Here is a 12,698-nt window from a genome sequence, read left to right as displayed (position 1 = left end):
AAAAGCTATGGAATCTAAGAAAAAAAATGCATATATTATAAACCATTGACTTATGTGAGTCCTGTTTCCAGTTACCCTCAACTTTCTTTTTTTTTTTTTTTCCTATTTTTAAATTTATATAAAGGGAACAGATTTCATGTATTTCATATAATAGATTGAAGATGATCCATCCTACTCTCCTACCCTCTACTTTTTGTATTTGTATATTTTTTTCCTCCAACATTGAAAAACCTGGCTGGCATCTGAATGTTATTTACTTATTTGTTCAATCCTAGAATATGAGGAATCTTTAGAAAGTCATGGGATATGCATATTATGAAAAACTGCATGGATTCCAAAGTTTGTTTCTGCCAAGGGATGCTTATCTTTTAATTCCATTTTGCATGAACTTTTTGAAGTATTCTTATATGTAGAGAGTAGTTCTTAAAAAAAAAGAAGAAGAAGAAGAAGAGAGTAGTTCTAGAATTGCTAACCCATACCTGTGTGTAAAACAAATGCGGTAACTGGAGTTTAATTTTATTTGCACTTCTTTTTTGTCGTTAGCTTTAGGATTGATTTAAATATGGTACTTGAAAGCTACTTGGGTTAGTGTGTAATCCTTGTCCATCCTTTCCCCTCCTGTCCTCGGAATCTTGTTATTTATTTATTTATTTTTAGTTGACAAGTAAAAGTAATACATATTTATGGTGACAATGTGATGTTTGATATAGGTGTATGTTGTAAAATGACTAAGTCAACCTAATTAGCATCTTTGTTAAATACATGTGATTTTTCCTTGGTGGTGTGAACACTGCAGATCTGCTCCTTTAGCAATTTTCAGGCATGTGGTGTATGTATTATCAACTGTGCAGATGGTGTTCAGTGCATCCCTTGAGTGTATTCCTTCTGTCTCACTGAAACTTCGTCTGCTTTCACCAGTGTTTCCTCCTCCTCTCCCTCAGCCCCTGGTTAACCACCACAGGAGTTCAACTTTTTTAGATTCCACCTTTAAGTGAGATCATGTGGTATTTGTTTTTCTGTGCATGGCCTGTACTTAACGTAATGTCCTCCAGGTTCATCTATGGTGTTGTAAGTAAGAGGATTTCCTTCTTTTTAAAGATTGAATGGTATTCTGTTGTGTATCTATATTTTCTTTATGCATCTGTCCATTGATGGATATTTAGGTTGGTTTTATGTCTCGGATGCTGTGAATAATGCTGCAGTGAATTTGAGAGTGCAAATACCTGTTCGACAAACTGATTTAATTTCCTTTGAATGTATAGCCAGAAGTAGAATTGCTGGATGATATGGTAATTCTGTTTTTTTTTAAATGGTATAGAGTATGGTAATCTTTTTTCTTTTTAAGTGGTGTAATTAATTTAAATTTTATTTATTTTTTGTTTTATTACAAAATTAGGGGGAGAGAGAGAGAGAGAATCTTTTAACTCCTGGTTTGCTCCTCAAGTGTCTACAAGGGCTGGGCCTGAGCTAGGCTGAAGCCAGGAGCTCAGCACTCAATCTAGGTCCCCAGTGTAGGTGGCAGGAACCCCAGTACTTGAACCGTCACTTGCTGCCTCTCAGGATGTGCTTGGCAGGAAACTAGAACTGGAAGTGAAGCCGGGGGCTGGGAACTCCATCTGGGTCTCCCACATGGATAACAGCAACTCAGCTGCTGGTTATCACCATTGCCTGCCACTGTCATATTAGCGGGAAGTGGGAATTGGGAACCAGAGCTGGAATCACACCCAGGCACTCTGACGTGGGTTGCAAGTGTCTTAACTGCTAGGCTAAATGCCTGCTCCCCGTTTTGTTCTTTTTGTTCAACATTGTTTTGGCTACTTGGGGTCTTTTATGGTTCAGTGTGAATTTTAGGATTTTTTTTTGGTGAAAAATGTCATCGGAATTTTGGTAGAGGTTGTGTTGAGTCTGTAGATTGTTTTGGCTAGTAAGTACTATTATTTTTTGACAGGCAGAGTGGACAGTGAGAGAGAGAGACAGAGAGAAAGGTCTTCCTTTTGCCAGGCCACCGCGGCCTGTGTGCCGAGGCCGGCGCATCACACTGATCCGAAGCCAGGAGCCAGGTGCTTCTCCTGGTCTCCCATGCAGGTGCAGGGCCCAAGCACTTGGGCCATCCTCCACTGCACTCCTGGGCCATAGCAGAGAGCTGGCCTGGAAGAGGGGCAATTGGGACAGAATCCGGCGCCCCGACCGGGACTAGAACCCGGTGTGCCGGCGCCGCAGGCAGAAGATTAGCCTATTGAACCCCAGCACCGGCTGCTATCTTGTCCTTTTTAAGATATCTTTTGTCTTTTAGGTAAAACATGGATTGAAGAAGAGAAATTAGTGGTTGAAAAATCTAAAACTGTTGTCATCTTTATGTCTGAATTCTGCAATAACCAGAATTCAGACAATGCAATCAACGTGGGTAGGAAGGAATCTATTTAGGACACATTTTGTAGGTAGTATAGACAAAATTTGTAGTAGGCTATTAATGGAGAGAAAGATTAAATGACTACTGTTTGCTCCTTAGGGATGATAATGATGTCATTAATCTGGATGTGATATGCAGGTGGAAAATATAGCTTGAGGAGAATAATAAGTAGAATTAGAAACATGTTGCATTCAAAGTGCTTGCCAGTATTACTCAGCAGGAAGTTGGAAATAAAGAAGAGCTTTGGAAGCAGCGGTGGAGATGTGCTTTAACTCTTTAACGGAGACATGAGATAAGGCTTAAGACGAGACCTTTGTGAATGACAGAAACTTAAGAGCTAAGTGACAGCAGAGAAGTCAGCAAGGAAACCTGAGGACTGCAGAAAGACAGAGGAGCCAGGAGATCTTGCTGTGCTGGAAACCAAGAGTGCAGAGTCTGTAGTCCAGAGGGCTGGTCAGTGACATGCTGCACAGCAGAGTGTGCCTTTAAGCATTGAGGGACTTGCTCTCTAGGAATACTGAAAGCTTTATTTCATTGTAGAGACGAGGGCAGAAGTCATGTTGCGAGGTGGACTAGAGCGTATGTCATGGAAGAAATAGAGGTTATGAGGACAGACTAACATTTTAAACTTTGGCAAGGACGGGGATGAGAAAAATGGACTGGGCACTGGTAGCTTGAAGTGGGCAGAAGGGGAGTAGGGCCAGCCCTTAGCTTGTTGGGATTGCAGCTATGAGGAGAATAATGGGTGTGAGGGGTTCTGCAGCAGATAGATAGGAACAAGATGGAAAACAGATCGAGGAGGTTAGCAGTTTTGTCAGGAAGAATAGTGGGTCCCAATAAAGGGAGTCGGGCACTGAAGTATTGGCTGAAATGAGAGTTAAAGGTGGCACTGATGCCTCCACCTGTGTTGTGGCATAGGAAACAGCTGGAATCTAATCTTCCTTCAGGCAACTAGGAAGTCGGCCAGACTCCTTTCATCACTCATCCCCCCAAATCTGCTAAGAGGTAATAAGAGAGTGAATATCTAAGAGAGAGTAAAAGCTTTGGGAATAAGGCTGGTATTTGGGGCTTTTCTGTCCAGTGAAGGTTTGCTGGGTTTTGGAGGAATCAACTGAAAAGCCCAACAGTGCATTTGGTAGCTTCTTAAGGCTACAGGGATAAGGATTGGAATTCAGTCCCTGCTAGTGTGTGTGTGGGGAGGTGGGGGTGGGGTGGTCCTGGTGCATCACTGCCATTTGAGACTGGATTCTGAAGGGCTGCAGCCTGGAAGAAGGGGTGAATTGGTTGCTGATAGATCTTTATGGCTCCACCTTGAATACTTCCAGACTCTGATAGGAGATTGAGGTAATTTGTCATTTTGTCTTAGTTATTTGGTAGAAGTGAATGAAAATCCTGGTTGGGAGATGTTATTAACGTTCCAGGCCTTAAATTGTTATTACAGAAATTGTGCAGGTAAGATTTATTTGAAAGAGTTATATATAGAGAGGAAGACACACACACACACACACACACACACACACAGACAGAGACAGAGAGCTTCCATCTGCTGGTTCGCTCCTCAGATGGCTGCAACAGCCTGGACTGAGCCAGGCTGAAGCTGGGAACTGAGAGCTTTATCCAGTCTCCCACATGAATGGCAGGGCCCCAAACACTTGGGCCATCTTCTGCAGCTTTTCCCAGGCCATTAGCAGAGAGCAGCTGGGACATGAGCCAGTGCCCATATGGGTGGGATGCTGGTGTTACAGGTGGTGGCTTTACCCACTCTGTGACAATGCTGGCCCTTAGAGACAGTTTTTATTGCAGCTGCTTTTTTTTTTTCTCTGTATGGGTTATACTTTTCTATTTATTTGCATATTCTAGTTTTTTTAATTTTAATTTTTTTTTAGTTTTCTTGGTTGGACATTTTTGATAATATTTCTTATATTTTGATTCCCCTTCTAACCCTCCCAAGGTTTAAAGGGGTTGCTGCTTTTATTTAGTGACTTGGCTGGAGTCAGTTTCTCTTACAATGTGTGGCTGATCTTGTCTCTGCTCAGTTCTTCCTGTCTTTTTTATTTTTTAGCCTGCCTTTCAGATAGGTGCTCCTGATTCAGCATCTCTTGGTGGTCAGCCTATACTTGATCAAAGGTTGCATAAAGTTCCTTTAAACAGTGAGAATCCCACCCTTTGTCAGTGGTTCTTGTGAGGCTTGGGCATCCAAAGTTCCGGAAGTTTACTGGGTGCCTTGGGTTTTACTTTATCTTTGCAAGGCTGCACGTTCCTCCAGGACGAGTAGCTTGCTGTGGACCGCTCATCTGTCTACTCCGTATTTGCAGTCTTGTGCATGTGCAGTCCTCCAGATCAGCAGGTCAGAGCAACCTCTTAGCTCTGTCTCCTTTGACCATCTCATTCCTTTGTTCTCCATGTTAAATTTCTGGTTGGTAAAGACAGTGTGGTGTTTGTGCACAATGGAGCAGCATTCAGCCATAAAGAAGGATGAAATCCTGGTGTTTGCAACAACATGGCTGGAGCTGGAAGTCATTATGTGAAGGGAAATAAGCCAGCAACAGAGAGACAAACACCACCTGATCTCATTTATATGAGGGTCCTCAAGAAGTTCATGGGCAATGTGTATTATCCAAAAACTGTGCATGGATTTAAAAATGTTGCTCACCAGAATAGATTTTTAAATTCTACTTCCATAAATCTTTTGAAGTAACCCCTTGAGGGAATCTAAAAAAATTGATTGCATGGTAGTTGAGTATAGAATAGTGGTTACCAGAGGCTGAGGAGTATAGGGGGAAGGGAGGGTTGGAGAGAGTTTGGTCAGTGGGTGCTGAGTTGTAGTTAGATGGGAGAAGTAAGCTCTGGTGTTCTGTTGGACAGTAGGGTGACTATTGATAATGATAGTGTTCAATTTCCAAAGAGCTAGCCAAAAGGATTGTGAATGTTTTCTTTCTTTTGTCTTTTAAAAAGGATTTTATTTATTTGAGAGGTAGAGTTACAGATAGAGAGACAGAGAGAAAGGTCTTCTGTCCTCTGGTTTACTCCACATATGGCTGCAGTGGCTGGAGCTGAGCCTGTCTGAAGCCAGGGGCCAGGAGCTTCTTCCAGGTCTCCCACGTGGATACAAGGGCCCAAGGAGTTGAGCCATCTTCCGCTGCTTTCCCAAGCCATAGCAGAGAGCTGGATTGGAAGTGGAGCAGTCGGGACCTGAACCTGCGCCCCTGTGGGATGCTGGCACTGCAGGCAGTGGCTTTACCCACTCACTACGCCACAGTGGCTTTGATTCTTCTAGGTGAGCTTTGTCTCCCTGGCTAGTTGTCTGCTTTTTCTTGCCAATTCTGTTTCCTGGAGTCTGTGTTCTTCTGTTGTTTACTGATTTTTTTTCTTTTTTCTTTTAAAATATTTTATTTATTTATTTGAGAGGTAGAGTTACAGACAGTGAGAGGGAAGAGACAGAGAGAAAGGTCTTCCTTCTGTTGGGTCACTCCCCAAGTGGCTGCAACGGCTGCAGCTGTGTCAATCCGAAGCCAGGAGCCAGGTGCTTCTTCCCAGTCTCCTATGTGGGTACAGAGGCCCAAGCACTTGGGCCATCCTCCACTGCCCTCCCTGGCCACAGCAGAATGCTGGACTGGAAGAGGAGCATCTGGGGACTAGAACCGGCGCCCATAATGGGATGCCGGTGCCACAGGCGGAGGATTAACCTACTGCGCCACGGTGGCCCCTACTGATTTGTTTTATTGTGGTTCCCTGAATGCTCCTGCTCTGCTGGGTGTTCTCACTGCTTGTTCCTGGAAACAAGCTCGTCTGTTCATTTGGAGAGGGGCGGTTGAACACCTGTTTTATCCCAGCTACTATGGAGCCACTGGTGTGGAGTGATTGGCTTCCTAAGCTAGAGGAACAAGTGAGGCATAAATTATACAAACTGGGATGTTCTCTGTGAAGGAAGGGTGTGGGTGCTGCTGGCCCAGGGGTCCTTGCACCCCGATTAACTGGCAGTCACTCCCCTTAGTCTTGAGTTCCTGCCTGGGTGAGGGTTGGTATGTGGTGCTCTGCTTTCAGTCTGGCTGTCGGTTTGGAATTGTTGGCTGCTTGCCCCCAGCCCCTTGTCCTACCCAAGGCTGGCAGCATTCCTGTTCCTACTGTAGTGGGAGAAAGCCTGGTCATGAACCTGTCCTCCTCTTTTCTCCTGTTTTCTTAACCTCTGACTCGTGGTTCTGTTGCTATCTTTCTTAGCTTCCTCATAATTTCTACTTCTCCTTTGCATTCCTAAGTTGCCCTTCTCCATCTTTTGTCAGGGTGGGCGTGGGTCCCAGGAAGTCTCCAGGGTTAGTGGGCCTTTGCAGCTATTCCCCAGGGAGGGGCTTGCTTGTTCCCCATCCCAGTCCTCTTCTGTGTCCCTATACCTTCTCTTGGCAATCACATCTTTTCTTGAACATTTTGGGTTATCGTCATTATGCAAATGGCTGGCTAATTTCCCTCCCTAAGTTGTGGTCCTGTTTTCAAGTTTGGATGATCATTCCATGTGGAGGTATGTGGAGATATGAATCATCTTCTCTGATGCGGTGATGTTGTAGGAGGTTCCTGTCTCTAGCTGCAGACCACATACAAGCCTGTGTAACCATGTCCTGGCTGTCGTCCACAGCTGCCTGCTTGCCAGGTAGTGTGAGTTTGTCTCGGCTAGGACCGTGTTAAGGCCCTCTCTTCAGTGTCTGCTCGTACAACTCCAGTGCAGGCCCTCCTTTGCTTTCCCCTGTCCCTTCTGGTTCTGTTAGGATGCAGCTGCCACTAATGTCTCCCCATTCCTGACATCTCTAACTCCTGTGGTAGGCTGGTTTGTCCTGAAACACAAATCCAGCCGTTGTCTTTCTCTCTGTGCATTCAGACTTCAGAAACTCCTGGTGCCTTTGAGAAGCCAGGCTGCTTTTCTAGACCATCCAACTTTTTTTTTTTTTTTTTAAGATTTGATTTTTATTTATTCGAAAGAGTCACAAGGGCCGGCTCTGTGGTGCTGCTGGTTAATATCCCAGCCTGCAGCGTCAGTATCCCATATGGGCACTGGTTCGTGTCCTGGCTGCTTCTCTTCCGATCCAGCTCTCTGCTATGGCCTGGAAGGCAGAAATGGCCCAAGTCCTTGGGTCCCTGCACCAACGTGGGAGACCCAGAAGAAGCTCCTGGCTCCTGGCTTTGGATCAGCTCAGCTCTGGCCGTTGCGGTCATTTGGGGAGTGCACCAACGGAATGGAAGACCTCTCTCTCTCTGTAACTCTGTCTTTTAAATGAATAACATAAATTTTTTTTTTTTTTTTTTTAAAGAAACAGTTACAAAGAGAGGTAGAAACAGAGCGAGAGAGCAGATGGAAGACACTGGTTCACTCCGCAAATGGCCACAATGGCCGGAGCTAAGCCGATCCGAAGCCAGGAGCCAGGAGCTTCTTCTGGCTCTCCCATGTGGGTGCAGGGGCCCAAGTACTTGGGCCATCTTCTACTGCTTTCCCAGGCCATAGCAGAGAGCTGGATAGGGAGTGGAGCAGCTGGGAATAGAACTGTTGTCCATATGGGATGCTGGTGCTGCAGACTGGGGTTTTAACCACAGTGCTGGACACCCTCCCCCCCCGTTTTTTTAAAGATTTATTTTTTCCAACTTGTTTTAATTTCTTGTCACACTGTCTCCCTTTGTATAGGCTGGACTTTCGCCAAATGGAGTTAATGTCACAACACTCTGCTTGTGTTTTTATTTGTGTCTCTGTGTGTGTTTCTTTTGCCTGAGTGTGCTTGTCTCACTCTTGCCTGAAGTTCTCTCAGACTCCTGACTGGGAGGTGCTGTTTTCCTGCCATGATGTGTACGCTTCCACCTCCTTAGCCATGGTGCTTACTACTTCCCAGCTTGGGTCATTGTTTCAACATTCATTCCTCCCTTACATCTGGGCTAGTGCCATGCAGAGATACGGGCTGAGGTCAGGAGCGTGAGTGCGTTTCTGGGTTAAGCCCTCCGACAGTCTGGTCGCCTGTGTGCCTTTCCCATCCCCTTGCTGTTTATGGAAGGGCGTCTTTCTCTTCCCTCTTAGAACTGGGTTAACGTTTATCTCTGAATTGCTTTTGTGTCACTAAGTGGCCTGTTACCCTTTCTCTGTGTCACTTCTCCTCTCCTGTGTTAGTATTCATTCCAGTTTAAAGGTACATTACATCATTTTGGCGAAGGAGATTTGTGGGAAACAGGAAATGGAAGCCAGTGTTCAGCATGACATCTTGATCCATCTTACAGAAGAGCAGGCTGCCTACCAGGATTTTGGAAATTTGCAAGCACAGGCTTGACTCCTGGGCTGGTGGCCAGCAGAGACTAGAAAATAGAAGTCACAGTGATGTGATCAGTATCCAGGTGGAAGACTGGGTCCAGCAGGAGGGCCCCGCATTGCTGTCTGCTGAGCCAGGCTGCTGCTCTTGTCTTCCTTAGAATTAGCTGCCTGAGCTTCTGATCAGACAGCTGGTTTGAGGTGATGGCAGGTAAGAGTAGGGGACTAGATGTTGAACTGTGGTATTGCTGTGTGTAGAATGCTTGTGAAACACCTGGGATTCCCTGTATCGCTTTGGCATCAATGCTGAGGCAATGAATTACGTTCTGTTGATGGATTGTAAGGGATTATCTTACTTGGAGCTTCATGGATATCAATCATTTGTCCAAGGTTAAGCTTAGTAAATGCCACATCTCAAGCTCTAGTTTAGTGCCTATTGCATTACAGCTTTTAGATTCCGTATTTTTGTATTATTTTTCAAGTCACACTTTCTCCCATGTTTGTGTATCTTACAAGCTGGATAGAACTGTATAATTTATTATTTTTCTATCTCATTGCCCCATGTGCAGAGGATTTTAGTAGATGTGGCCCAAAGGGGCCACCCAGTGGTACCTGTGAGGATGAAGATCTTGCAGAGAAACTTGGGACGGACGGTATGCCTGGCTAACTGCCCAGGAGCATGTGACAGCCGCATGCAGAGGGTACCATGGTGCCTCCACGCGCCAAGTGCATCTGGGTACAGCAAAGTACTGCATTTCGAGAGGATACAGGTTAACTGCTCTCCAGTCACCAGTCTCTCTTTGGTTTCAGCTAGTGCCTCCTGAGCTGCCCAAGGCAGACGCGTGCTGAGTTGAGCAGTGGAAGCTCCCCTGGATCTGGAGAGAAGAGGCGACCTGGGAAGCAGGAATGAGCCATCCTGACTACAGGCTGAACCTGCGGCCCCTGGGCACTCCCAGAGGTAGCAAAGGGACCTGGAGTGACCCTGCACATGGAGCTGGAATCCAAGTGGAGTGGGCGTGGAGGGGGCAGATTGTAGGACGAGGGGACTGTAATTATTTTGGTGAACTGTTAAATATTCTCCTGTGTTACTTATTCTAGAATTAGATGTGGTTTCTTGTTATCTTAATTTATTGTTAAATTGAATACACCTGTTAAATTTCATCCAGAAAAATGATAGTCTTTTAGTAATTCCTGTTTTTAAAATACTTATAAATAGCAAAACAAATGAGCCCATTACTCAGCTTATGTTCAATGCATGTTATGTTGATTTAAAACTGAGGTCTCATCTGTATACATTTTATGCATTTTCTTTACCCATTTTCTCTCTTTTGTGTGACTTCTAAATCACCATCAGAAAATTTCATTTTCTTGTTGATCATTCTAAGTAATAATAATAATAAATTCTTACTGTCTCCAGTTTTAGAACTGTAGAGATGTTTGACTGGATAAAGAGTTGATTGCTGCCTCTTGTCTCTAGGTGTGTCCTCTGTGGTCAGCCCACGTGGTGGTGGTGCTTCCCCAGGTGACAGAAAGTCAAAGAACAAGTCCACGCGCGGGAAGAAAAAGAGCGTATTTGAAACCTACCTGTCCAAGGAGGATGTCTCAGAAGGCTTGAAGAGAGGAACACTGATCCAGGTGCTGCAGATCTGGAGGGCTGTACCCTGCTGGGGTGACTGTACCCCGAGAAGCCTCTCCTGTGCTGCAGGCTTTGAGGGAGCCATGACACAGCGCGTGCAGGGCTTACTGCTGCTTCAGCCTGCAGCGCATGCGGAAGGGATGAGCACCACGGCACCGGGGCTGGCACAGTGCTCTGACGTTGGAGAGGAGGGCCGTTATTTCTCGCTAGGGTTGCCCTAGCCATGCTTTATTGGAAGGGGTAGATTTGAACCAGGTCATGGAGTGGTGCAGGTGAAAAAGAAAGGTGTACAAATGGAGGGACCAGTGTGAGCTTCTGAGGCAGGAGAGGAGCCAGGGTTTTGATCTATGAAACACTGAGTGGTTCAGTTTGCCCAGGCCTGTGGATGCCAGCTGATGGAGATAACCAGATCAAGTTGGAAAGGACACAGTAAACAGCAACAGACGATGCTGGTGTACAAAATAGGTGCAGTAGCTTGTTGGGTGGGTTTCTGTTGGACCTTGGTGGGGAGCCAGGCCCAGTGGTAGTTGGGAGCTTGCGGCGTGGAGAGGAGGGTGAATGAGCCTGCCTGTCTGTGCTTGCAGCTTGCAGCCCAGTGTGGGGAGGCAGTCATGTGGACAGATGATTTGGGTTAGAACGGCAAGTGCTCAGAGGAAAGGCTGACCAGAGGTGTGTGGGGAGAGTGTTGGGAGGAACCTTGGAAGCCGTGTTGCCTGCTGCTCCGGAGAAGGTATTGAAGGGTGGCACGTTTGGGTCTGTTGGATGAGGTATGGAGAGATCATGCACTTGGGAAAACATGGAGAGTAAGTCAGCTTGGGTTCTCGTGAGCATGAAATACAAGGTAGGTTGTAGGGAATGAGGCTGGAGAAGGAGGGAGGGCCAGATATCCTCTGGTTAGGTCTATTGCACCATTCTTAGGTTAGTGAATAGAGGTATCGCTTCCTATGCTGCCTCATTCTGAGCGCCTAGCTTCTGCATTAGGCACACTCAGCCAGCTAACAGAAGTAGCTTCTCTTCTTCCTTATCGCTTTTCCATATTTACCTGTGCACATGCAGTTGATACAGACTCTCGAATAGAAAATAGAAACTTTTAAAAAAGGTTCTTTATTTATTTGAAAGGCAAAGCAACAGAGAGAGAGGGAGAGACAGAGAGAAGTCTTCCATCCACTGGTTCACTCCTCGGTTGGCCACAGCAGCCAGGGCTGTGTTTTGGCCAAGCCAAAACCAAGGAGCCAGGAACCTCCATCCAGGTCTCCCTCATGGATGGCAGGGACCCAAGAGCTTGGGCCATATTTTACTTTTCCAGGGGAATTAGCAGGTAACTAGATTGGAAGCGAAGTAGTCAAGACTTGAACTGGCTGGCACTGCGGCTCACTTGGCTAATCCTGCGGTGCCGGCACCCCGGGTTCTCGTCCTAGTTGGGGCGCTGGATTCTGTCCCAGTTGCTCCTCTTCCTGTCCAGCTCTCTGCTGTGGCCCAGGAGTGCAGTGGAGGATGGCCCAAGTGCTTGGGCCCTGCACCCCATGAGAGACTAGGAGGAGGCACTTGGCTCCTGGCTTCGGATTGGCGCAGTGCACTGGCCGTGGCGGCCATTTTGGGGGTGAACCAACGTAAGGAAGACCTTTCTCTCTGTCTCTCTCTCTGTCTCTCTCTCACTGTCTGACTCTGCCTGTCAAAAAAAAAAAAAAAAAAAAAGAAAAAGAAAAAGACTTGAACTGGCACTCTGATATGGGATGCTAGTGTTGTAAGCGGTAGCTTAACCCACTGTGCCACAATGCTGATTTCTAGAAAATTCTTTTAATAAGTGAGCTGATTTTTATGATTCTAGGAGTACTATGAAGTGTTGGATTTTTTAAAGATTCCTCTGGATTTCTTTGGCAAGGCCTCTCAGGAGATTTGAAACTGCATTTGACTGTTTGTCCATCATCAATCCATTCATTGCTCTTCATCATTCAGGCCCTTACTGCCTACACATGTCTTGGCTCTGCTCTTGTTTCCTGTTGCCTTGGTGCCTCTCCTGTTCTCATTTCCTGCCACGCTTCTCTAAAAACTGTGTTCTTTGACTCCCCTGTTACTTTGCACATGCTCTTCTTGGTACTTTTCTACCACTGTCTTGATATAACTGGGCCTGCCCTTTAAGTCCTTGCCTAGATGTTACCCTTTTTGAGAGGCCTCACTTTAATTCTCCCAGCAGAGTTGGTTGGAAAAATTGCTTTCCCAAAGCCAGCTTACTTGTTTACACCTGAAGCCAATTACCATTTCTTGGCTTTTATGTTTCCCTAAATAGATTACTTCCTTGATGGCAGGGTTGTGTCTTATTCCACAGGCTATTCCAGAGCCTGGCATTTGATTGACGCTTAATAGATTTGCAGCGAACA

At 45.8% G+C, this 12,698-nt stretch overlaps 1 protein-coding gene across 7 annotated transcripts in view; it reads left to right on the top strand.

The window, feature by feature from the left end:
- Positions 1-12,698, top strand: part of DIS3L2 (DIS3 like 3'-5' exoribonuclease 2) — a 385,604-nt gene that overhangs the window by 37,045 nt on the left and 335,861 nt on the right. For all 7 annotated transcript variants that reach the window (XM_070070055.1, XM_070070058.1, XM_070070061.1 and 4 more), the window contains 2 exons: positions 9,495-9,642; positions 10,162-10,319. In XM_070070055.1, the coding sequence (XP_069926156.1) occupies positions 9,591-9,642; positions 10,162-10,319 (210 nt within the window). In that variant the 5' untranslated portion in view covers positions 9,495-9,590. The remainder of the gene's footprint in view (positions 1-9,494; positions 9,643-10,161; positions 10,320-12,698) is intronic.

The sequence above is a fragment of the Oryctolagus cuniculus genome, chromosome 3 (genome assembly GCF_964237555.1).
Source record: "Oryctolagus cuniculus chromosome 3, mOryCun1.1, whole genome shotgun sequence".
NCBI classification, from domain to species: Eukaryota; Metazoa; Chordata; class Mammalia; order Lagomorpha; family Leporidae; genus Oryctolagus; species Oryctolagus cuniculus.
Note: the sequence above shows the minus strand (reverse complement) of the source record. Positions and strands in the feature narration are given on the sequence as shown.